General features: G+C 38.9%; 3 protein-coding genes across 6 annotated transcripts in view; 2 read left to right on the top strand and 1 right to left on the bottom strand.

Moving 5' to 3' along the window:
- Positions 1-599: 599 nt before the first annotated feature.
- On the bottom strand, positions 600-11605 carry DNAJC8 (DnaJ heat shock protein family (Hsp40) member C8). Of its 2 annotated transcripts, none has more exons than XM_081334297.1 (9): positions 11360-11605; positions 9847-9948; positions 8899-8955; positions 7835-7901; positions 7530-7624; positions 6604-6675; positions 5724-5815; positions 4445-4520; positions 600-737 (listed from the first exon to the last, which is right to left on the bottom strand). In XM_081334297.1, exons 1-9 carry the CDS (start codon positions 11426-11428, stop codon positions 717-719), a joined length of 651 nt encoding a protein of 216 aa, XP_081190423.1. In that variant the 5' UTR covers positions 11429-11605; the 3' UTR covers positions 600-716. The 2 variants fall into 2 exon arrangements, with proteins under 2 accessions (XP_081190423.1, XP_081190422.1); XM_081334296.1 differs by lacking the exon at positions 600-737 and adding an exon at positions 1610-2383 and having other exon boundaries at positions 11360-11604.
- Positions 11606-12304: 699 nt separating this feature from the next.
- ATP5IF1 (ATP synthase inhibitory factor subunit 1) lies at positions 12305-14511 on the top strand. Its single transcript, XM_081334298.1, has 3 exons — positions 12305-12461; positions 12606-12718; positions 14265-14511. Exons 1-3 carry the CDS (start codon positions 12369-12371, stop codon positions 14404-14406), a joined length of 348 nt encoding a protein of 115 aa, XP_081190424.1. The 5' UTR covers positions 12305-12368; the 3' UTR covers positions 14407-14511.
- A 2037-nt stretch (positions 14512-16548) lies between these two features.
- Positions 16549-26967, top strand: part of HNRNPR (heterogeneous nuclear ribonucleoprotein R) — a gene marked incomplete at its 5' end in the record, with an annotated part of 35972 nt that continues 25553 nt past the window's right edge. For 2 of the 3 annotated variants that reach the window (XM_081334262.1, XM_081334260.1), the window contains 4 exons: positions 16549-16623; positions 22964-23132; positions 25058-25176; positions 25532-25639. In XM_081334262.1, the coding sequence (XP_081190388.1) occupies positions 16549-16623; positions 22964-23132; positions 25058-25176; positions 25532-25639 (471 nt within the window). The remainder of the gene's footprint in view (positions 16624-22963; positions 23133-25057; positions 25177-25531; positions 25640-26967) is intronic. The other variant, XM_081334261.1, reaches the window with a different exon arrangement.

The following is a 26967-nucleotide window of genomic DNA, read 5'->3' as shown; positions in this document are numbered from 1 at the left end:
CTTAGCATGTTGGGCAAATCCAGACAGTTGTGATTTAGTCAGTCAGAATTAACCAAACCACAGCTTAAGCTGATAACTCTGAATCCATTCAAACCAGGTGGGCAGCTAAGCATAGCTGGCAAAGCTGCTGATGGCAACCTGGGTACCCCTCCCCACTGATTTATCCTAGATAGACCAGTGTGGGGAAAACAGCATCATCCTTAGCTGTGTTATTATGACATTGAACCAGAGAATGGACTGCACAAAAGATGGCTAAAATGCGACTTGTTGTGGTTTGTGGCCCAGGGTGTTCCACAAACCCACTTTTCTAGTTACCATATAAAACAAGGGTACAATTGGATTTCTCCTACTCCTTCCTCCAGATTAGCAGACAGTTCATTATCTTGCTCTGAAATCTTATGTGCAGGTAGCCGCATTATATTCCTTGCTATATTAGCAGAAAATGAAAATCCCTCAAGTCTACCAAATGGCTACGGATGAATCATATATACCTTTCAGCCTCTTCTAAATACTTCAGATGATTGCAAAAGCTGTCTCTCTTGTGGCACGTTGGTTAGTGGCCAAGAGATCTGTAGTGTTCCAGGAAAGCATGAAAAGCTCATAAATATTTGGCAGTTATTTTTAGATACGCTTTAGCATTCTATTGTTGGACCAAGGGTGACTCTCAGCATTTGCCTTGGTAGTCAAGAGCTTGATGTGTGACACAAACTAGGATTTCAGCAAACTTTGTTTTCATCCTGAAAAGCATCAATATTCAAGTAGTATAATATCCTCATTAGAACAGCAATTTTTAGAATAAGCATTTGAGAATTAAGCCTCATCTTTGGGATACACAAACAAATAGTGTTCTTGTACTGGGCCTATTACATAAACTCAGACCATAGACCAAACTGTAATTAAGGTAATACTTTTGTGTCTTTGCTTTATAAAACCTTACAAATCTCATTTCTTGTGTCATCCAAACTCAGATAGGAACTTCATCCTAATTAATCCTATTCCAGCTTCCAGACACAGAAAGTGGGGGGGGGGCTCTGAGATTGAGGATTTATTCAGAGTAAGGATAGCGTAGTTGGTTTGCCCTGGTTTTTATTTTACAAAAGGATTTTTAAAAGGTGGCAACCCCAAGAAAGGTTCACTGCTAGGCCATTACAAAAGCAGCTGGAATACATGCCAAAATGGGCATCAACCAACAAATATGTATTCTTAATTTGCTGTGATAACAGATCAAAAGACTAAAAAGCTTATTTATAGTTAGCACATGATGTAGTTAAAGCTATCATACAAGGCAGCAATTCCAATCATCTGAAAGATCTCAATTTAAGATTGTAATTCATTGTGTAGGTTAATATTAACCTACATAATAATTAATAACACAGCGCAACACACAATATTGCTAGTTTCTGGACAAGATCTACTTAATTTGCATATATTTTAATCTTGTATTTTATATTTTAATTTTTATGTAATATGGTATGTCTTATTTTAATTGTGATGCTTCTGACAAATAAACAAACATAAATGCCAAGATACAGAGAAAACATGTTTCTTTCAACCGGAAAGATGCACTGCAAGTTTTTGGAATAACTGAGCACTGCCACGAAATGTTTTTGGGTAAAAATTTATTTTACATAGAGAACATTGCCACTAACTGAATATACAATGCCAGATATTCATTTCTTTATTTACAGAGGGTGGGGGTTGGTTCTAGTTATCAGACTGTCTGCTCACCAAGCTACAATCCTGGACCACCGTTGGAAATTAGAGCTGGGGAAAAGATCAACTCCGTGCAGCTGACTTGAGAGCCCCTCTTGAAGCTTAGCTAGGCAACTCAATTCTAGGTTCCAGACTTCACCAGAGCAAGTGAAAGGAGATGAAAAATGGTCTGCTGGATGAGGTGAGCAGGAAGAGCCACTAGGCCAGTTTCAGTATCTGCCTTATGGGAATACTGAATGGATGCTTCCACAAGCTACAGGCCTGATGGCATGTGAACAGCAATACCCTTGAAATACAGAACATTAAATTACAGGGATTACAGGTATATGTGATGGTGGTGTCTTTCTAAGTTAGCCAAGGATTCTAAAAGCAGCAGCAGGTTTGGCCTGGAAATTCAACCATAAGCCCCAGGGAATCAAGCAGAGGTTAGTATATTCTGGTCAAGATTCAATCAATCAAACTGAAAACAAAAGATTCTACTGGAAAAGCAAGGAGAGACTTAAACATGGTAATACACAAGTGTCCACAGGAGCCTAGAATAGCCAGCTTATTCACGCTGCTCCATCTTCACTTTGGGTGGTCTCAAAAAGGTCCTATTTTTCTTCTCTTTCTTCCCTTTTGTATTTGCCTGGAAGTTCCTCCAGCTGTCCACGCGTCCGTCCCTACTCTCCTGGATACAAAGATGATGAGCAGGAAAACAAGAGCAACAATGAGAACACAGCTATCATTTCCCCTCAATATCCTAACAGAAAATGTCCCTGCAAGAAGAATGTGGTGGGAGGCGGGGCGTTTCAAATTAAGCCCAACTATGCTTCCCCAGGGAAACTGTCAGTTCAGCCATAAACATTTAGAAGGCCAAGGAAAATTGATAAGATATTGGGAGGTAAGCAAAGCTCCGCAAAAGCAACACAAAGTAATTCTCAAGAGAAAAATTACTTTCACAGAATACTGCCTCTTTATTTTTGAAAACATCATTATAGTTAGAGTCTAATTGCCTCTCTTATCTCACTAGACAGGCACATGTTTTCTTATCCAAGCAAATATCTTTGTGCCCAATCACATATCTACTTGCATAAATCTAGAGGGACTGTAACCCAAAACCAATCTGTGCTTTACTGTCATGTATCCTCTCTCTGGTTCAAAAGTACTGGTGGTCCTCAACTTTTTAGCCCAAAATTCCTAAGTGAGGCAGTTTTAAGCCAGTTTTGCACCATTTTACCTTTCTTGCTACAGTTATTAAGTAATCACTGCAGTTGTTAAGTTAGTAACACAGTTGTTAAGCGAATCTGGCTTCCCCATTGACTTTGCTTGTCAGGTTGTAAAGAGTGATCACATGACCCCGGGACACTGCAACTGTCATAAATGTGAACCAATAGCCAAGCATCCAAATTTTGATCACATGAGCATGGGGATGCTACAACTTTGGTAAGTGTGAAAACAGTCATAACTCATTTTTTTCAGTAGTATTGTAACTTCGGTCACTAAATGAATGGTTGTAAGATGAGGACGACTTGTACCTCTTGTGAACCACAAATAATGTTAGATGGTGAAGAGATGTCTTTGTCTACCTTAGTAAAAAGCCTGTTGAAAGAAAATTCATATACCCCCAGAACAAAATTGCTATTTTTGATCTCTTGTCTCAAAATGGACAGTCCCTGAGACAATTAATACCCATTTGTACTATGCCCATTTTCTCCACGTTTGAATCATTCCATCCGTATCAGTTAACTTTCTCCTGAAATAACAGCACTATTAGTTTATAAGCATGCTCCATACCAGACTTGACAGCCAATTTTTTAAAAACCTTTTTCACAGGAGTTTAGGATACATTAGACCTCCAGCACCTTGTTCAAAATGTTCAATGTGAGCTGGAGATAGACCCTGGATAGCAGCAGAAGCGTCTGTTAAGATCCTTCCATTAAGAACTAACCTGACACTTCCTACTGCTGCTGCAGCAAAAATTGCCAAGCAGTTATACCAAGAGCATCCACGCTGAGTCAAAGCATGTGATTTGGCATTCCTGCAACTGCATTTATGGCTTGAGTTTCTCAACTTTTTATCAGTTTGGGAAAGAAAATTGCTACGTAATTCAGGACATGCTTCACATTAAATTCCTGGACATACCGCTTTCCTTTTACCTTTATTTTTATTTATTTGTTACATTGTTATGCCACCCATCTCCGTATAAAGCAACTCCTTATCAGACAGGCGGCTTTTGCAATCAGGATGTTTCTGGCTGACTGCGGAAAGGATGAACAATCCCCACTTCCCGATGTGAGCTGGCAGTGCACCATCTTGATTGAAAATATGCATAAAGTTCCCCAAGTTTTGGGAACCCCAGTCACCTAACCCCAAACATTTTACTCAGGCAAAGCGTGATACTTTTTATAAAATATAGTTATGTATTAGCACTTGATTGCTTCAAAACTCTTCGAATTCAGTATTCAACGCCTTTTGAAGCAGAAACCTTTCCCCGGCATTTGTTTTTCTCCCGGTAGTCCACGGGCAAGGAAGAACTTGCCCATGTCAGCTGCCTTATGACTTGCTATTTCTTCTGGCCGAAATAGCAAGTTGCTTGGTTAAAGTCACCTGGCTTTCTCGTTACCCATTGATTTTAGTATTCAATGTATCTTTTGGAATGAATTGCCGACAAGGCACCGCTCTATACGTTTTAAAATTAAAGACTGCTGAAACTCCAATGGAACCCCTGAGGCTCCACAGCCGTAATTACCTCAAAGTTTTTTTGCCACTCTCGCTCACGCTTGGCTTTCTCCTGGGCTTCTATTTCCTCTTCTCTCTGTCTCTTTCTAGGACAAAAGCCCAGGGAGGAAAAGTTAGCGTTACGTTTGTTGGGCAGAGCAGAAGAGATCGCAAGTCAATTTCATCAAGTGTTCTCCAATCTGGTTGCCTATGTTTTAGATTACAGCTGTCGTGTGAGCTGGCAGATAATGGCTTTTTGGACTTTCCCTGGCTGGTTTCGGCCAAAGAAGACAGGATGAACTAAGAATTTTAAGAAGAGCAAAAAAACAAGGCTTTTGGGGAAGTGAAACTAAGAATCCTCTCCTCCCAGGGCTAAAGACACAGATCACCCCCTGGAGCCAATATTTAGATACTACACATTTAACAGAAGTATTTTCCTCCTGTTCAATCCCTCCCTCCACTTTCATTACTATATTTTTCAAAATGTAGCTATGGAGGAGCTATAAAAGAGACCACCAGTATACATTTCCAAACTCTTGTTCAGTGGGCTGCAAAGAAAGTTTCTATTTCTTAAAGGAAGTTGCATTACACAAATGAAAGAGTCTTATATTATCTTAAGCCTCAAGGAATTTCTTAAGACAGAATAAAGTACAGGAAGGAAATATGTAAAGAGTATTATCAAACACCTACGACATGCACAGGGGCACGACACTATACATAAAACTGCCTGAGAATCCGTACAACTACACTTGCCATTCAACAATGTATTGGTAATAGATGATCACAATCTTTGTGTTACACAAGTGAGCTGACAACACTGTGCTACATTTACTCTTATTGTAAATGGTCATTTTGCTTATCTGGCACTTTGTATCTATTTGATCTCACTGCTTGCCAGGAAGGTGGCTTCATTCCGGAAGTTTAAAGCTTAACCTAGACATGGAAGAATTATTATTTATCATGTGTGCTACAAAGTGAGTATAAGTAGACCTCACGGCTACAATGGTATTGGGACCGGAATTTCCGTCACTAAATGATGCAGTCGAAAGTACAATGTCACACGGCATCACTTAACAACAGGCCCCAATCCAAGCCATTCACAGCTTGTTCCCTCACAGCCCCAAGCCTCACTAAGAGACTGCCTCCCCAGATACTTCGCTGTATACATTTAGGTTTTAGCATAATGATAAAGTAAGAATTCCATTTAAGCATTCTTCTGTCCCTGTCAATAATCAAGCTCTTTTATGTACACCAGAACATCTAGCCCGTGTTTTCAATACCAGCCGCAAGAATCCAGCACTGTTCCCTACCTTTCGTGCATTTCCTTTGCTTCCCTTTCTTTCCTTTTAATTTCAAGCTCTGCGAAGAGTTTCATTGTCTGTTTGTACACTGCCTGTTTGAACTGTAAGAAACAAGAGATTCAGCATCTATGCTGAGGCTCAGCTATAATTCAATAAAACACAATCCTGAGCCTAGATAAAAAGACCAGCAGTCTTCCAGGAACACATCACAATAAACTAATACTAATCCAGAGGCTGGGCTTGAGGTTGTATATTAGATGTAGTCAAACTACCATGAAGCAACTGGGAACTGCTAGAGTAACTAAAGCACCACAGCTGTGGCAGGGGTCTTCAAACTTGGCCCTTTTATGACTTGTGGACTTCAACTCCCAGAATTCCTCAGCCAGTGGCTGGCTGAGGAACTCTGGGAGTTGAAGTCCACAAGTCGTAAAAGGGCCAAGTTTGAAGACCCCTGCCTTATGTTATACCTGCCACCATCCATCGTATCACTAAATGTCTATGGAAAATCTCAATCATCCAGCTGATGGTTGTCCCAAAGATGCTTTCCCAAAAGGTAGCTGGACTTCATTTTTTCCTTGAAGAAATTTCCCTTCTCATCCAAGAGGTGTGGGACATTATATCACTAGCACATCCCAGAATAAGTTACATAAATATTGTATAAATATTTGCAGGATTGTTAATGTTAAGAATACAAGCATGTTCTAGTTTGGCACTGATAACTCTGTAATCAAATATAATACAAAGAATGCAAGAGGGGGAGTAGCAAATATATTTATGGGTCTAGAATCAAACCAAAGCTCCTCAAAAGTTGGTGCCAATATTGATAAAGGAAGGTATTGTCTAGGACTAGGTGCATGTCATTCCTGGAAATAGGAACTGCTCAACTTACTACTTCTGAATCATCTTCTTCTACATTGGTTGACTTGCCTTCTTTCTTTAACTGTTTTTTTTTCTCTTTTACCTAAAAAAGAATTCACAAATAAGGAACACAGAAACCGCAGAGCATGTGAGAACTTCACAGTGCAGTATTGTGCTGGCACATTTTAACAGCAGAAGGGTTGGTCAAAGCATTGCTACTCTCATAAGCATAATTTCTGCTACCTAATTATCGACTTGTTAGGATCTGAATGCCTGTAAAAAGAAATACATCACTTTCCTGTATTACAAGGAAGAAAGATTCTTGGTGGAACTTAATTCTAACCAGATGTGTATGCTGCTGTCTGAACAGGAGCAACTGATCCTGTTGCCATACATATATTCATACTTACATCCATATGATGCAAGTATGCAACTTGAAACCTGAAGTTTATTGTTTATTGTTTTAACCCACTCCTCCACCTATAAGGGAATCTTTGGATTACTGAAGGATTTCTTTCTAGCAGAATTTTAAGAGAAAGTTTTGAATTACATTAGTAGACCAATTACTTTATTAATCCTTCAGCTATCTTCCAGTCTAAATTCACTGAATTCTAATAGTTTAGAAGCAGATATTAACATTCACAACATATTCTTTACAATGTGTGGTTCTCTTTATCATCACAGTTAATCTTCATCACGTTGTGGCTCAAGCTGCCTAAAATATAGGCAAGGTGTGGAATAATTTAAACATATATAATTCTCAGTCTAAGCCAGGGGTAGGCAACCTTGGCTCTTTTATGACTCGTGGCTCAGGAATTCTAGGAATTGAAGTCCACGAGTCATAAAAGAGCCAAGGTTGCCTACCCCTGGTCTAAGCAATAGACAGACAGATGCCAAATGCTGTAGTTCCCACCTCTCCCCTTGGATCACAGGCTGGCTGCCATGTGCGATACTTACAATGTGCTCCACGTATTCTTTTCCAGCCTGTATCACGTCCAAGGCTCTCTTCTTTTGCTCCTGGTCCAACAATAGCTTGTATGCTTTGTCGACAGCTGACAAACCAAACATTTCTATCAGCACATTCATACAACTTGAAAAATCTATACTACTAGAGAAAACATAAAGACATATTTGTTTTTAGGAATCTAGCACAAAAGGCAACATGTAATTTATCTTTTCATGCTAACATCAGAATCGCCTATTGGATACACTGCTAATGCCTGAAATCTTGAACATAAAAAACAACAACAACAGGGAAGTACCTTCAAAAGCTTTTTGTGCTCTGTCAGGATCATCTTGGTTTTTGTCAGGATGGACCAATATGGATAACTATATAATTAAAGAACATTGACTTATATCAAAATATATGAAATAATCACATAAACCAAGCCCTTCTTTGCAGTTATAATAAAACAAACATTCCTAGTTACCTACTTCATTCTGGGACAAGATCTTCCTAAATTCTCACCCTCATTGAGCCAATTTCTTCAATGCTATATAGCCAGGGAAACATAGCAAGTACTATTCAGAGGTATTGACATTGTATTAATTTCTTAAAGGACACAAATGTGTGAGTTATTCAATATTATAATACTGAATATTCTAACAATCTCTTTATTAAACATTTTAAAGTGATAAAACACTGATAAAAACACAAACTATAAAATGTATTTAGGTGCTCATATCTGTGATTTCAGTACAAAATATCCAAATTCAGACAAGTTTCTAGACTGCATGGCTGTGGAGGAAATTTTGTCAACAAAACAAATTCCTCAAGAAAGCTATCAAAACACTATTGCTAACTGTTCAGGAAATGGAATGAGGAGAAGGGGGGGAAGTTTGCATATTTATTTTTGTGGTGGTCTGAGACCATAATAAAGATTGAATTGAATTGAATTGCATATTTATTTATAGGCCACTCTAATTGGTTGCTACTCTGGGAATAAAATACTCAATAAAAATGCAACAGAAACAAAAACTCTGCATCATAGTTACTAAACTTAATTCTTTGCCAACTCATAACCTGGCGAATTATTCTTTTATTTCATCTTTTATTACATACCCGATGCTTATCTATCTAACCTTCTGCATATTCATGCTGCATTGACTACTGGTCTTTCAAAGTAATGAAACAATTTAATCCCTTAAATTAGAGCAATTGGGATAACTCCAAACACACAGCGTTACAAAGCACTTTGTAAATTTAAGTTCGCATGCTGCGTATGTTCAATGAAACGGTAACCTGCAGTTCTCAAATAAATTTATTGATCCCTACAACTGCCAAGAGGGTCTCCTCCATGTTTAGCAAACTATAGAAGCCATATACCTGACGGAATCTTTTCTTTATTTCTTCATCAGTGACTTCAGGATCCAATTGCAGTACCTGGAAAAGTCCAAAAGTGACATTTTAGATAAAAATAAAAGTAGCAATAGAACTTAAACTTTACAGAGTGCTTTACAGCCCTCTCTAAGCAGTTTACAGAATCAAAATAAAGGTACTGCTTAGAAAACACACAAATAGCACTATTCATGAAACGAGCTATCTCCATGCTCCAGAAACTTTAAGATCGTCAAGAAAGTACGAAACCAAAATCCCTTAGTAGAGAAATTCTTCAGGGAATAATCTCTAAAACCATCCAGCAACAATTAGGCATGCTCAGTGGTTATCAAACACTGAGATGAAAATGGAAAAGTAGCAAAAAGAATAAAGGACTATGGTTCTTGGCACTCTGAAAAGCATCATTTTATACTGCCAATTGTTACAATTCCATGTACTCTTCCAGCAGACTTAGTAACTGAAAAATAATAGTGAATCAACAGGACACAAATGCATGTATGAATTTAAATGGATGGGCTGAATTCTTACTCTGCAGCAAAATGTACTTCAAATCTAGATAGAATGCCTAAATAACTAGGTTATCTTTTACTAATTCATTAACTCATTTCTAAAGAGCATCAAGAGTGATGCCATTTGTAGTATAAAAGAACGAGTAAACCTTAGGTTCAAAAATAAAATGTTAGAGGATTCTCAAATACTTTAATGAATGATTCACTATGAGGGCAAGAAACTAACATGCCAATATAAAAGTTTACCACAAGTGAATGTTATGACACAAGCAAATAATTAGTTCTGTGTAAAGCCAAATGGTACATATCCAGAATGTTCCAGGAATGAACCATGCTAGTTTGCATATCTCTTTCAAGTAACAGGATCTATACAAAAAAAACCCTGCAGTGGTGGGACAATGAATAAAGAAAACAAATTTAAACATACCTCAAAGGGATTCAGATTAAAATAGGAGGACCCAGGCCTAGTAAGCCTTTCAATCTGATTTTTTGAAGTTAAAACAGAATCTCGCTTTTCAATTTGCTTTACCTGTAGAAATTAGTACATCATTAATAACCAGAATTACACCAGATAATTGTTGTAGGGACAAAAGGCAGAAAATGTGTTGGGTAATAAAGGTGGGATACAAATAATAAAATTGGGTTAATCCAAAAAGCCTGAATTAATTATGACAATGTATCTTGTGACCTAAACTAAAGTCAACTAGATTAGGGCAGACAGTGACATACTAAAACTCCACAGGAAAATGCTGGGAATAATAGGAGCTATTGCTCAACACATTTGGAAGACACTGTTAGGGAAGACTTCATTGAAAGCAACTCAACGGACTTAAGTATGCTGAATAAACCCAACTGAATTAAATTGTTGAATAAACATCCTAAAGTTGTACTACCAATCAACTGGGATTTTATTTGAAAGAAAAAATGAACAAAAATAAAGGATCAGCAGAAAATAGAAAAGGAATAAGTTTAGGAGCAGGAAGATCAGGACCAAAATCTTAGGAGGTGTTGAAATTACGCAGCTGGGAACCACTGAAAACATTGTAATCGTAGTAGTTTGAGTCCAAATCCTGAGGACATATAAGAAAGTGCACAGGCGATTGCAGAGCAAATGTTAACATGTCGTCACATATATGTGACTTAACATATTTCTGATCGAGTCCCTGTCTTATGCACAATGAAAGAACAGGCATTAGAATTAAACCTGTGGCTCCAAGAAAATAATTTGATGAAAAATAAGAAAACTGGCTGGCCATCAGTGCTCTGTTCCTCTCCTACACTCAAGCAATGGAATTCCCTCGTCTCCCTGGCCCAGGGGTAGGCAACCTCGGCTCTTTTATGACTCATGGACTTCAACTCCCAGAATTCCTGAGTCAGCACAGCTGACTCAGGAATTCTGGGAGTTGAAGTCCATGAGTCATAAAAGAGCCGAGGTTGCCTACCCCTGCCCTGGCCCTTCTCGTTTGCTAGCTGGTTTTCCATTAATAGGCTCCGTGCCAACTGTAGCCACCGCAGGGGTCGACCCCGAGCGCCCTTCGGACTACAGCTTCCATGTGCCCCAGAGCAACAAATGGCGATTAGCGGCAGGAAGGCAAAAAGCCCTGAAAGAGGTGACATGCTGGCTTGTTTGGGCGCGGCGCAGACCGCGCCTTGCACGAGAGCCCGAGAAAGGCTCCTTCAGCCAACGCCCCCGCAGGGCAACGCTTCTCCCACCCGCTCCATCCGGAGGGACCGGGAAGGGGGAAAGAAGGGCCGCGCTGGCAAGAAGGACCGCGAGGCACCGGCATCTTCAGCAATCGGCCGGAAGGGAGAAGCCCAACCCGGCTAGAAGAAACCACTACAGCCCCAGCCACGAGCCCTGCCATCCGGGACGGGCCGAGGAGGGCCAGAAGAACGAGGCGTCCCTCCGCGCCCCAGGGACGGAGACCGGCTCGCCATACCTCCGTGTAGAAGGTGAGAAAAGCCTCCTCAGCGCCGCCGCCTGCCTCCCGCTCGCCCGGAGCCGCCATTTCTGGTACCACGTGACCGGCCGCGCGCCCTTTCCACCTGATCCGGACCAATCCCCGCGTGGGCACCGGCACGTGACCCAAACGTCTGCCCTTCCGAGCGGGAGGGCGGGGCAGCTCTTAAAGGGCCAGAGCGCCGAGGCTTCCTTCGTGTCTTGGCCGGCGCTGTGTTCTGTAGTTCTACGCCGGCTCGCTTAGGCACAACAAAACAATTTCTGGTTTGTTTTCCTTTGCTTTTTTTGGAACAACAAATATTTCCTACAAGGACCCACAGTCATCTCCTTTCTCTTCTTTTATCCTCCGCACTAGTGTTTCTCAACCTCATGCACTTTTAGCTGTGTGGACTTCAATTCCCAAAAATGCAGGACTTGCTAACAAAAAGATCGACTTGCTAACAAAAAGACAATCCCTTGCAGGCAGACCACACAAGAAAGCCTAATTTAATTATTTTTCAGAGATTGAAAGCAATCTTTCTCATCGTTCAGAAACGAGGAAAGATTAAGATCCTCTAATACGGGGGTCTTCAAACTTGGCCCTTTTATGACTTGGGGACTTCAACTCCCAGAATTCCTTAGGCATAAAAGGGCCAAGTTTGAAGCCTCTACTAGGAAAAAAAAATACTCATAGCTACTGATTAGTAGGTCTGACTCCACACGCTACATACTTCTGTGTTTACAGTCAATGTCAGAAAATTATCCCGGAAAAGCCAAGAATAGGGGCGGATCCTTTAAGTCACGCCTCTCCATAGACAAATGTGCCTAGAACGGCTCCCTGAAACGACGGAAGTTCAAAATGTGAACGACTGGCCTCTATAGTTCCTGCCTGGCTCTGATTGGCCTAGTTCGTTCCCTCCTCTCCTCCGATTGGCCTTCGCTTCACTTTGCCCCTGCTTTTCCTCCAGCAGTCAGACACCCACCCATCCTCTTCCAAGGACAGAGCTGAGATGGCTGCTGTTGGTGCGATTTTCAGATCAGGGTTGCGAGGAGCGATGGCTTTACCCCAGCAGCAGAGGGCCTGGAGCTCGGGCTCCGATCAGGTAGCGTCGGTATCGGTGGTTCGGCTGCAGGGCCTCGGGGAGGTCTTCGCTGAGGAGGGGAGGCGGGCGGGTCTGAATTGGCGGTGCTGGAGGCAAGGGCGGTGGCGTCTAAAATGTATGCCTCCTTTTTCCCCCCTTCCTGAGCTGGGTGAGCTCGGCAAAGGTGCTGGGAAAGGCGGGGGTGGAGGCGGATCCATCCGTGAAGCTGGCGGCGCATTTGGAAAGCGGGAAGCGGCTTTGGAGGAACGCTACTTCAGGTATGCTATGTCTGAATTCACACATTACATTAAGCACGAGTTAGCGAGCAAGTTGATTTACCCGTGGAATGCCACGCCAGAACAAGAAAGAGAGATTGGGGTTGAACATAAGACCCTGAGTCACACAGGCTGAAACAATGATTGGGCTTCCGTTTTACCCTTATCGAGGTTATTCTGCAATTCACCCCTATAGTAATTAATGACTTTTTTTATTTAGTGACATATTTTCAATTTCTGACCTGCTTTTCCTTCAGAAATTCAAGATGGTATGAATTGCCTTTCCATTTCTGATTTTTTTTTCCTTAGTAATAAGTATTGTGTGGGGAAGGCTGAGAATGTTTGGCCCAAACTCAGGATTCTTCTGTGGTTGATAGCACATTTGAACCTGCGTGTCTCTCCCTTTTTCCACAGCTATCTTTCCCTTCTCATGTTGCACAAGAATCTCGTATATAAATATTTTGAGTGACAAGGCGAATTAGAAGATGCTGGACCCAAAGTCAAGTCTTCCTTTAGTAATAGTGATATGCAGATACAGCCATATTCCTTTGGCTGTGAAGTGAGAGGGATTAGCTCTGAAACAGCAAAGAAAGAGTAGGCAAACTAATTTCATGTTGCCAAGAAAATATGGATGTGTCCAGGTAGTCAACTGAAAATTCATCTCAAGGGGACACCGGACTTTTATTTTGGAACCAAACATCTTCCAGTCAACCCTATCTCACAGTTGTAATAAAATTGGGATTGGGAGATATATAAACTGACTTCATCTTTTGGGAGAAAAAAGTCAGTTATTCCTGTAATTACTTAATGGTACCTAAACTCATAAACTTCTCTAATTATGAACCTGGTTTCTGCTATAAAAAAACTGTAGGGATCTTATCCCCAATACTTACTGTCTGTAATATGGAAGATAATATCAATTTATTTTAAGGATAAAGTCTAGACTCTAGAATATGCATGTGAACTGCTTTAAACACCTGAAAGCAATGAAAGATTGTAACTATTCATACTACTTTATCTCTACATTTCCTATTTGTTTCTCCCTCTTTTAGAGGATAACATAGCTGGCATCTCATACAAATTTATAGTGTTAGATTTGGAGGTCACATCATGCTTCAATTATTGCACTTCATGTCCATCCAGCCAAATATTCCCCCAGCTAAATCCCTGAATGCTTGATATTCTGAAAAAGCAATTCTACACAAACCAGAATATTTCATGGAATTTTGAACAGCAAACTTGAACCAAAATGTTTTGTATGCCCAAATTGTGAGGAATGGGGGAAATGAGTCTTGAGTTTGAAAAAGGAAAGATGGAATATTCAATAGCAAATAAGTTAGATCATGTTATTACCTTTATAACTGAGCCGGGCCATCTTTATATTAATGTATTTGCTGATTAGCAATGGGATCACCTGTGAGGTAGATAGTCATTTAGTAGATGCTGTAAGGACTGCATTTTGAAGTGAATAATTGTGCTATTATTTTTCATTATATTTTAACTGAGGTTTGAATGAATGACAGTAATACATATCCTAATATTTTTGCAGGGAGAAAGAAAAAGAACAGTTAGAAAATCTTAGAAAACATCATGAAGAGGAAATAAGTCACCATAAGAAAGAAATAGACCGTCTGCAGAAAGAAATTGAACGTCATAAGTACAAGATCAAGAAACTTCACAGTGATGATTAAGTTGCTGCTATTATTGATGTGGTATCTGGCATTGTTTTGAAAATGTTCCTTGTGAATACCCAGAATTTGGTTCTTACCACTGTGTGAAATAAACAATTCACTCTATCTTCAAAGTCAATGTCTTCTCTAGAAAATATTTAGTACTTATATAATAATTATGGGTAGCTATTTCTTGAATTATGATTTTTGAGAGGAGGAAATATATGATTAAAAATTTGCCAGGTAAATTTCAGAAGGGCCGCTATTTTTTCCTATGGCTTGAAAGTATACTCTTACACAGTGTTTTCTCCCCAAGGATGGAAAATCGTTCTTATCCAGAGCAATTTGAGGGAATTGAGTCTTTTTGGGGTGGGGGGAAGGATTACATTAAAATCTTTTTTCTAGTTCTTTAGGAATTTCTTAGAGGACTAGGTAATCCAACAGAAATGACAAATAGTTTAGCCATCTGATATAAGGAATTTTAATACTAGATTAGTTCATGTACAAAGTAAAGCTTAAAAATATTCTTGAATATGTAGTATTTTGTATTCTGTTCTGATAAAAAAGTTTAACAATATTAACAAATCAATTTTAAGAGTGACTTCTGAACACATTTTAACTATCTTCAAGGATGTATAATTCTAGAGGCAAAGTGATCTTTCATGTTACAGAAACTTATTTGTATATGTGGAAATAATAATCATTTATTGGAGCAGAATAGCCTTCAAGCATTATTAGCAGTTATACTTAGTTTATCAACTTAGAGGTTAAAAAAATTTAAAAAAACCTGTCCTTCTCGTAGTGTGACTCCAAAGAGAGGAAAGGTGAAAAATAAGGTTTCCAGACAAAATGGGCAGTACAAAAATCTAATTATATCTAACTAAATTCAGAGGAAAAATAACTAGGATATCTTATATTTTAAAGCCAAAAATCTGTAAAAATGATAATCCAAAATGAAGGCTACAGATACTAGTATATTTTATAGTTAAAACACAGTTAACCATATGCACAGTGATTATGAAAAACTGATCAGAAATACTACCTATAATATTTTAATACAATTAATAAATTAAAATATGGATCCAATCTGTTATTAGGATACACAGATGAACAGAGCATCATTAAGGAAAAATACCAAGATTACACTGCAGTCTCTTATTAGATTTTATCCCACCCTCCTCTCTCTCTCTCTCCATCTGGGTAAACACAAGCACACACACAGCATATACATATAACTCAAGGCAGTGAACATACAGCACTTAATAATCCTTTGTATTTCTGCACAACTTTGTAAGACAGGTTGGACTGAGAGATAGTGGCCAAGTTCTCCAGCTGGCTTTTATGGAAGGCCTAAAATTCAGTCTCTTGGCCAGCACCACCATTACTACCGGTACTCCATACCCTCCTGTGGGGTTTACTTCCTAATAAATTTAGGACCGCAGTTTCAATTTCAACATTTTTCCTAGAATAGAAACTTACCGAATGAGGGGCTATTAGTTCAACTGCACAGAACGATAATAGAAGTCATATTATTATTATTATTATTATTATTATTATTATTATTATTATTATTATTATTATTATTATTATTATTATTATTATTATTATCATCATTATTATTATTACTATTATTACTATTATTACTATTTACTATTATTATTATTATTATTAATATTAATAATAATAATTATTATTATACCGGCATCATCCCTGCAAATAGAAGCCTAGCTTGTCAAGAACTCTCAGGTCTAGTTTTGGCCACGAGAAGCTAGCTTTCTCCCACGAGAGAGGTTTTGCTAGCCAATGAATGCTGAAGTGGTTAAACCCGGCTACCTCAGGTATGAATTCATCTACGCTTGGAGCGGGACAAGGAAAGGGGGGGAAAAAACCCCTCCGTTTAAAGAGAAATCCCGGCTTTTTCTTTCCTTCTCTCCGTTTTCGACCTTAACGGCGCGCCATAGTTTTATCCGTTCAGCGGATTGGCTAGAAGGCGCCCTGGGCCGGATTGGCTAGAAAAGTCAGTGTCGAGTCCAGCCTCCCGACGTCTACGGGAAACCTGGTCTGTCCTTCTGAAACGCTGCGTTCCGATTGGCCCATCGGAACCCAGTCCCTGGAAACAGTTCCGGGAAACCCCTCGCGTTGCCGGGGTCGCTCTCGCCGTCCATGAGGGGAGGGAAGAGGAGGAGCGCGCGCCATTTGCAGCCGCTGCTCCAGCCGCGCCGCGCAGGTCCCGCTCCGGTGAGTCTTGCCAAGGACGCGCCCGGCCGAGCAAACCCGGCGGCGGCGGCGGCGGAGGCGGTGGCAGCAGCGACGGCAGCTGCGCGTGGGCCCTGCGTCGGATGGGGTGGGGGGGGGTGGGCGGGGAAGCGGCCGGCAGGGCGAGGCCCAGGCGGCGCTGCGACGGCGCTCAAGGAGCCTTTTGTGGCCGCATCGCGCCTGCGGATGCGCCCGGCCGAGGAAGGCCCCGCCGCTTCCCGCGAGGTGGTCCCGGCTGCGGGCAGAGTGGAGCGTCCCGCCCCGCTTTCGCCGGGGGGCCGCTGAGGGTCGGCTCGATCGCGGCGCTCGGGGCCTTATCGGCGACCGGGGAGCGAAGGAGAATGAGCGGCCGGCTCCTTTCCCGCCTGGGCCTGGCCCGGCTTGCCAGCTGCACCTCGGTCGGAGGGGGCGACGGCTCCGCTCCCTCCCCACCCCCGGCACCACATTTTGGGGCATTGCTTCTGGCGGGGCCGCCCCGTTAGCCGCCGGGAAACCCTCTCCGCTTTCGGCCTTCCGCGGTTGAAAGGCCGGCTTTAGAATTGCCGCCCGGAGGCTGCAGTTGTCGGATTGCTTTTCCTAGGAATTAAGTCCAGTGGAAGTCAGCGGGCTAACATGGTAAATAAACGCGCGAGGGGATGGGAGGGCATGAGAGCGAGCCTAGCTAGGCGCCGGCGTGGAGGAGGAGGAGATCGGGCTGGCCTCGCCGGCAGGTAAATCTGCGGTGCGGCTCGAGCTCCTCTCTGCGCTCCGTAGAATTCCCGCAAAAAGAGAAAAATTGTAGCTGCTTGCAACGTTGCTTTTTCCTGGTGGGATCTCTCGGGCGACTTTCAGTTTTAAAAGGCCGGGGGATATATATATTTTTTCCCCAGTTACTTTTCTACACGCCCATCTCTGCGAATGAGTAATCGGAAGTATTTCGGTGGGTTTGGTTTTTTTTTCGCGTTATCAAATTGGAAATGGACAGGAGGTGAATGGATAGATCATTTTGGTTCTTGAGGAAACGGCGAGGCTGCGGAAAGTTCTGTTTCCCAAAAAAAAATGGAAAGCCCGGCGCTTCTCATTGGAACAGCACTGTGTATATTTAACAAGAATTCTGAGTGAATTAAATTTCTTCTGTATGTGTACTATTGTAGTACAGTACTGTGGTACATTAAAAAGTGTTGGGTGATGAGTTCTAAGTTTACATTCTTATTTCACTCATGTAGTGGTAGTGTAGAGTTTAAAGATGATACCATAGAATGCTTTGAAGGCTGTATATTTGTAGGAAATAAGATTATACCTCAGTAAATGGTTTCCATACCTTTACTGTCTAATCCTGCCAGAGAATAATAACCTAGTTTTTGAAATTCTTATCAACTTGTCTGGGAAATTTTAATACCCTCTGTAAATCTTGAATTATGCAGAATTCTTGTAGTTTCTAAACTTTCCATTTGGGAAACGAATAACTGAATAACTTTCTGCTGCCAAAATATTCCATATGTATTTTTTGGCAATATAGCTAATGCTTCTGCAGTTAATAGCATATACAGTACATCTTCTCATTTGGAAATTTTATATGTGTTGGCAAAGCTGCAGCAGTTCCACTTTTAATTTAAATTTCCTTCAGTTTTTCAAGCTTTCATGGGGATAAGTTAAATTAGGATTTTTAAAATTAGTATTGATTGATAGCTGTTTGGCATTCTGTTGACAAAATTAAGGACGTGTGGTATGCTTGCAACTTCACTGACTTTAATGCTGTTGATTAAATTTTGAGTTAATTTAATGTAGTAGAGGTTTTGGTGGCTTTTAAAACATAAACTTTGTGTTACTTCGGTTGTCTTAGGACATGCATTCATTTTTTAAAACCAAAGTCAAGCCATGTCAAGAAGCAGTTGAGAATAAACCTTTCAGGTGGCCTCGCAAAACAGAATACACCTTGCAAACATCTCTTCACTATGCCATCAATTTTGTAGGATATAGTAGCACATAGATTTTGCTGAAGGATTATAATAAACACAAATACAGAAATGGAAAGTAGAATGACAGCTAGTCAGTCTGGAGCACGGGTGTCAAACTCACCGTCAAGTGACGTGTCACAACATATCACAAATCTTTTTGCATTGCCGGCAATGGGGTGGGCACGATTTGACACCCCTGGTCTGGAGGATAGAATACTGATTAGTGAACTGTAGAGTTTGGTATTATAAATGAAGAGGATTGTTGAGTGGACCATTATGATTGCAATCATCTCTGCTATTCTCAGATTTCTTCAGTGTCCTGCTTATGCATGTCATTTCTGACATTACACTGTACTCTTAAGTAATTTGTCAAGTGTGGCACAAAGTGCAACAATTGTTAGAACTTGGGTGAGAGGCAAAACAGTGCCTGTCAAATGCAGTAAAGGAAAAATCAGAGGTCTTGTCTGCATCTTGCCTAGTTTCAGACTTGGGGGGAAAAACAAATCATTGTCTTAGATGTTGCCAGAGCATAATGTGAAGTCAAAAGTTTATGGAGGAGATACAAGTATGATAACAGAAAGTCATATGAGGTCTGATAGCAACTGCTGTAGTTGGGGCAAGCCCTGTTCTTCCATAGAAGAAGGCTGAAAAAAATTATTATACTATTCATTCATCTGTAGCTTCTGTAGATTTTAGTTGAATGAGATTATTTAATTCTGATGGATTGACATGATGCACTAATCAATATTTCTTTAGTTTTGGCATAGCATGCTGTATAAATCCAAGTATAGTAGCTTGTGAACCATGATTATTATTCAGCATAGTGTGTGAAATTAGTTTTAGTTTATTTAATATGGATTATTAGAGGGGCATACTAATTGGCAGAGGGGTTCAAGAGGTTTATGTGGCTTTTAATGGCATATTACACATCAATTCCAGTGGCACAGACAAAAATTAAACTTGATTTCCCTAATTTGCATTTCTTTAAATAGAATTAATATTCTATTAATATTAATATTCCTCTGCATTCACTGTAATGACTAAGTAATTTATCAATGAGGTTCTGTTACAGAAGACAAGTAATCTGGGCTATATTTATGGAAACTACTGAAATTTAAATGTTTGAAGCTTAGTTATCTCTTTTTTTTTCTTCCGTTCAATTGTGTCCTATCCTCAGAGACTGCTGGACAAATCCCTATAGTTTTCTTGGCAAAGTTTTCAGAAGTAGCTTGCCATTGCCTAGAACTGAGAGAGGGACTGGCCCAAGGTCACCCAACTGGCTTTGTGCCTAAGGCTAGATTAGAAAGGCAATCTCCCTTTAGTTTCTATCCTAATCTAGATTAGAAAGGCAATCTCCCATTAGTTTCTATCCTAATGCCTTAACCACCCCTTCAAACTGGCACTCTCATTGTACTTGAAGACAAATTGTATTTTCTAATATGAATCTGTAAGCCCCAAATGATAGTGAATTCCTACATATGGAGAGCACTAAAATTCTGTGTAAAACTGATAACTCAGTGATCCTTATATCTTTGGCACCTTCTGTCACCATGAGAACTAGTGTTTTGTGTGACTTAAGATAGTGTTTCTCAACTTTAAGATGTGTGGGCAATTCTGGGAGTTTTGAAGTCCATCCATGTTAAAGTTGCCAAGGTTGAGAAACACTGCATTAAGATACTGGACTAAGAGTGGGAGGCTTTGAGTCCAGATTCTAGTCCATCCTCAGTCAAAGAAGCTGAACGATTTGGGCTAGTCATTCTCATTCAGCCCCACTGAATTGTTGGGAAAAATAGCAGAAGGGACAGTGATCATTAGAGCTTCTGTGACAAAAAGTGAGATATAAATTAAATATCTATGGTTTTGCTAATATAATGATGATTGATAGTGCATATTTGTTACAGACCATGAGTTGCTTATTGCTGGTATTCTATGCTGGTATTCTATGCTGGTATTCTATTTGCTTTGATATTTATTTAGATATTTGTTTTTCCTATTTAAAAGAATCATAATAAGCAAGAAATATATACACGGAGGAGACTTTAAGCAAAATTTATATTGTCCATAGGCTCTTGCCTTCCTGTTTTTATAGAGAGAGTAGTGAGATCTTGAATTATTTCCTGATAAACCTGTATTCATATTGTAATGCTTCATACCAGTAAAAACCTTGCAGACCTATTTGAATAAAAAAAATCCTCTAAATCTGTTTTTACACTGAGGAACTGCAATATGAATTGAGTGCACTGATAGTCTTTTGAATGTGGTACTTACTAGTTGGGAAAAGACTTTAAAGGCCATTTCTGTCATTAGAACAACAAAACATCTAGAAGAAATGTTTATTGTTTTAAGCTGATCAAATTCAGATCAGTATTGTTGGGTAATAGTCTTGTTGTTATCACTGTAAAACTATTTAATTTTTGTTCATCTTGAATTATGATCCTCATATAACATATGTGAAGCCATACACGAGTTACAGATCGGACTAATTCTGTCAGAAGGTTTGGAAAAGCTTCTATTGAGACAATAGTACCATAAGAGAGTACAGTGCTACTGAGTAGAAGTGGGCACCAAACAGAAAGTATGTTCCGTTTATGAGACAAACACCTTGTAATATGGAAGTTAAGGGACATTCCCGGGTAAGACGTGGTCCACCAAGCTCAAAATTGGATCATTTCGATTGTTCTGTGTTTTAACTAAGAAAAAAAAAAGCAGAGGTGTCTTATGAGGTGTATGCATAGGGCAAAATCTCTCGCCTTATTTTCCTTCCCTTTGAGTAGTTGCCACTGAGCTTGAATTCAAGCACAGCCTGTCTATCTTGGTTTCTCCCCATATTTCTTCCTCTGTAGCTGTTGTTGATGGCCTTGCTTTCCCCCCCCACTATGGGAGACCTCCAGGAGGATACCCACACTTTGCATACCCCTATTACTGTGCTGTTACAAGAAATAACCTTAATTGTTTGTGAGAAATTGTTTTTCCCTGTCAAATACCCTCAAGCTAATGGGATGCAGATGTTATCTTAGGAGGTGATGGGAATTGTACTCCAGCACATCTGGAAAGCATCAAGTTTGGGATGCTTGGTATAGGACTTAGTGCAGTTTTCGATGTGTAAACACTGATTTTGGGTGACATGAAGTATACAAATTAGGGCTGTAATTTAAAACTTGGTGCTGCAGCTTGAAAGAAATGTAAGATTTTAATATAGAAATGGGGCCTTTTGCAAAAAATAGTGGAAATTAACGATATTTAATATAGTATACTAATATCTGCAACCAAAATTCATGTTGTACTGCAAGTTCTGCAGTATTATGATCATGGCTTATTAAATGGTTTATTGACTTTGATGTAGTGGTTGTTTTAAAGCAAGCTGGAATATGGGTTAGGTTTTTATTTTGACTTGCTTCTAATTATAATGAATGTTTTGCTTGGAGGGATGCCTTTAAGTTGCATGAAGTATATGAAGAGCTAGTTATAGTAATCAATTTAAAAGCCTTAACCTTCATTCTGTATCTCTTGAATGTTTTAGTAAATTTAAGGTTGTTTGTCTTTCTGCTAATATCACTCAGTCAATCTTTATGTTTAGCAGGGTTTATATTGCCTGTCTGTTGTGGCCGAATAACAACAGTTCAATGCCATCAAATAGGAATTAGAAAAATCCACAAAAATCATTTGAAAAGATAGCAGTTTTTTAATTCATATTTTGCCATCTTATTGACTTTTGCATCAAATCTTTCCTATTGATAATAAAAATTGAAGGTGCAGCCTTTCCTTTCATCTCTAATATATGACTTGCAGAGTTTAATACAAGTTCATCTTGTTGGTATGTGATGTGCAATTTGTTTATTGACTGTTCTACTTGTGCAAACTTAATGTGGCATATTCTTTTTTTCAAACAAAGTTCCAGAAATCAGTGTGTGTTGAAGCTGTATGGTGTCTCTTATGTAACAAAACATTGATTTTGAACATGGAAGTAAGCCAGAAAAATATGGCAAAGATGAAAGCAAGTATTGACATTTGTATATTTAGCTGGCCTTGTAGAACTTTGTACTGAATACATTGATCAAAAATTTCTGTGAGTCCAAGAGAATAATGGCAGATATTTGTGTATTCCAGTATCCTTCCCCCTTACCATAACATAATCACACAAAAATAAAAACTAGATTCTTTGTACATGAAGTACTTAAAATTGTCCATTCTTCCATGTACATGCTCCACAGTATTTCAGGACTGTACTTTCTGTTGAAATTAGGTGAGCTGTATTATAAAGGCTTTAAATAAAAAATTAATGCAAGTCACTGGCAGTATGTTTTACAGTTAGTTTAGATAAATGCATTGTCCTTCAAATTAGTTATTTCTGGCTTTATGTAATATAGCTCCTGAATTTTTTCCAGCAGCATAATAAAATGGCTAATCAGGTGAATGGTAATGCGGTACAGTTAAAAGAAGAGGAAGAACCAATGGATACTTCCAGTGTTACTCACACAGAACACTACAAGACACTGATAGAGGCAGGCCTCCCACAGAAGGTGGCAGAAAGACTTGATGAAATATTTCAGACAGGTATAATATGCATTTCTTGTTTTTGATTGGTTATAAAAGTGAAGGCAAAAAAAATATCAAGTTTTTTAGGCTTTAAAGATGAAAAACTGCTGTATTTTGCACTGTGTAGCTTTGAATGTACTGCCGCTTTCACTTTGAGGTTGAATATATCGTATCTTAGGTCTTTAGGACACTGTTTCATAGACTCACAAATAAAAGTGGACATTGCTACCTACTGAACTGTATTTTTTTTCAGTATTACAATCATTTGCTTCTACTTTGCTACCATCACCAATTTATATGGTGCTTAGACTAAACATAGTATTTCAGTAGGTGGTTTAAAGTGGGGAAGTAGCTTGCTTGGCTCGCTTTGGGGCTAAATTTGAACTCCAGTCTATATGTTTGTCTATATCCTAGTGAATAGTTTTAATTTATTTAAGTCATTTTACTGAAGTATTTAGTTTCATGATCATTGTTTGAATTGTATTTTATCTTACTTGGAGCAAGTGGCTTGTGTATTTTAAACAGAGAACACAAAGAATTTTAGGATGCACATACCCTTTTGCTGTGAGAGGAGACAATTTCTTTTATTTAGTTTGTGTGTGTGTTGAATATATTTAGATAAATAAATAGAATTTCTTCATTCCCTTGCCTCAAATATCTCAGAGAGAAGATTTAATCTGTCTTCTTTTTCTAAAGCCCTAAAATGTTTTGAAAGTAATTCAAAAGAATACCATGTCTGTCTTTATTATGATGGTATTTTGACTCATGTGGTTATCTGTCTCGAAATACAGTCCAATGAATGTCTGATAAGGTAGTGCTGTCTCCTTAGAGAAGTACTTTTCTAGGGTTGAACTAAGCTGATATTCACATAGTGGCTTGAGTATAGTTGTTCGAAAAGGGAATGTGAAGATATAAGTTCATATTAAAACTTTAATGCCTGGCTTCAATATATTTGTAGAGATGTATCTTCATGTGTAAAATTTAAAATTTTAACCCACTTGGGTCTGTTAATGCAGTTGGATACTTCTCATTTCATGCCTAAATAATTAAAAATATTTTCATGAGTTTTAATCATCTGAGTTTTGTCCATGTACAAGGGCTGCAGGGGCCTTTCACCATGCAGGATCAATTCTGAAATTGCAATCTCATGACACTGCTGCTATTTTTTGTGCTTTAGAGTAAGGTGTTTCATTATTTAAAACTTTAAAGGTTAAAAAACACATACATTATATTTCTTGAAAGATTGTGCCAATATCTGACAATTCACCATTTAAATGCAAGATTAATGGAACTTGCAGCGCTCTACGTTTTTATAATATTTGCTTCTAAATCTTTCATTATAGAAAAGAAACCACATCCAAAGCTTTCAGTCCATATGTATCAGGGCTGGTCCTAGTACTATTTGTAGGTCTGTACCTGTATGCTTAAAATTAAGCTATTGAAAGTGCATAACAGGGCTCGAAATAATGGACAGGAAGCATATGGCAAAACCAAAAAATATTAATTGTAATATCTACTTTTTGTAAACATTGGGGGGGGAATAACATTTTCTGATGGAAAGTGGGAAGTGGGCTTTATAAATTATTCCAGCAACTGGTGCAGCACATTGTGCTGAAATGACAGAACCATTTCCTTATCTATGACTTGTAATGGCTCCATTTGAAAGAAAAAAAGCTCTGAAAACAGATTTTTTTTTTGTTTAATTTAGAAATCTGAGCCAGACCTTGTTATTTCAAACCCTGATATGTATGATTTGCTTAGAAAAGTACTCCCAGATTTCTGGGAAAAATAACTTTTAACCTGTAGTAGATAGTATGACATTATTAATTAATCAATTGAAGTTATTTTGGTTTTTAGCAAAGCACAGTAGGCTTTTGAAAGTAACTTGTCTTTACATAGTTACATAGGAATCTGTAATGTTTTTCTATTTTTAATTTTTTTAGGATTGGTATCTTATGTTGATCTTGATGAGAGAGCAATAGATGCTCTCAGGGAATTTAACGAAGAAGGTGCCCTCTCTGTATTACAGCAGTTTAAGGAAAGTGACCTGTCGCATGTACAGGTAAGGTAAGAGCTCCTGTGGTGTGAACAAATAGGCCCACAGCGTGGTGTGGTGCAGTAAATATGAACAAACGTGTCTGAATTCTTTTTTTTTTCACAGCAAGACTGTGTTTCCATTCAAATACTAATGTAAAATATAACATTGTATGTGAGTATTAATGTCCTGTATTAGCCCGATAATTGATAAAGTGCATATGATAGCGCTGGTTTGTTTTAATATTAATATATCAAGTGATGATATATTCAAGATGCTGGTTGGTTCTCAGGGTGTAGCTAAGCATTACTCAAGCTTCAGTGGCTTCAGATGATTTCTTTAATGCCTTCTGCTTCACTTCTTTCATTAATTACATCTACAGAACAAAAGTGCATTTTTATGTGGAGTTATGAAGACTTATAGACAGAGAGAGAAACAAGGAAACAAAGTACAAGAATCAACAAAAGGGCCAGACGAAGCAAAAATTAAGGTAATATTAATAGGAAAGCAAATAAAAGTGGAACTTATTCTCAGGAGTAAAGAACTGTATCCCAAAATGAATGTCTCCATTAGTTCCTTTTATAATAAACTGTTAATAAATAAATAAATAAGTTAAATAAATAAATACTGTTACAAATGTAGATTGGCAGAAATATCTAAAACAATCCATAATATAAGACAACGTTCCTTCTAAGATAAATTTTGCCTATTGTGAGATTTCATAGGGGAAAAAATAGGTGCCGAGAAGAGTTATCTGAATCTTACTTTTTAAAAAAATTTCAGTTTCTAGCAGCTGTATAGTTAGCATAACGTACGTAGCTGTTCTATTACATGCATTGTTTTAGTGCCTGATAATAAAGATTGGAAATCCCCTCTTGAAAAAAAAAAAATCCCAGTTTGAAGTGGAGAGCATAACAAGACTATTTACTACACTAAGATAGTTTCTTGACTATTGTTAGTCACCTTCCCCTTAGTAAAGTTTTTGTGTCTTCAATAAAGTGCATATCATAGAAGTAATTTTTCTGCTAGCCACAGAGAAATAACTGGCAAACTTAATAGAAAATACTAAATACTGCAACGTGGACGTACTGGGGGGAGGGGCGTAGTTACGGGCACCCTATAACTGATCTCACAAAGACCACAAAATTGCCCAAAGCATGTTAGAGAAGGATTTTGTTCACATTCAGCATTCCTTTTATTTACTTGGCTTTGCTCTCTTTATTGTATTCTTGCTGGCAGTATTTGTAGTGGGAAATAAAAGGCCTTCCGCAAAGGGGTCAAAACCTGACTGCAGCCTTGCATGGGGGGGGGACACAGAGGCCCACCCAACCTTAGGGCAGGCTGGACCCATGAGACACCCCTCACCCCTACTCCCATCTATATTAACAACTGCTAACCTCTCCATCTTGGAATTTTTCATCTTTTGAAATTTTAGAATGTTATTTTTTAAAACCTTAAAAAGCTTTTTAAAGCTGAAGTTATGGTGATTTTAATGACAGTTTCATTGTTTATGTTGTACACTGCCCAGAGCCCCTCTCTGAGGAAGATGAGCAATTAAGAAATACAAATGAATAAAAGAATGAAAGAAATAAGACATGAAATGCAGTCCCACTAAGCACGATTCCGATGTTAACATGTTAGAAACTCTTCTCTTAAGAAGAAATCTTATCAGACAGATATAATATCATCAATGGGGGGGAAAGGGTTTTACATCTTTAGTTGATATTCTGCATTTCTCTTATAAGCGGTTAAATTTTGTGAATGTGTTCTAGAATATGAAGCAGTGGGGAAAATGTACTGTTGAAAGGGTTCCTTGGG

This window comes from Vipera berus (assembly GCF_964194415.1).
Source record: "Vipera berus genome assembly, chromosome: 9".
In the NCBI taxonomy this organism is placed as follows: Eukaryota; Metazoa; Chordata; class Lepidosauria; order Squamata; family Viperidae; genus Vipera; species Vipera berus.
Note: the sequence above shows the minus strand (reverse complement) of the source record. Positions and strands in the feature narration are given on the sequence as shown.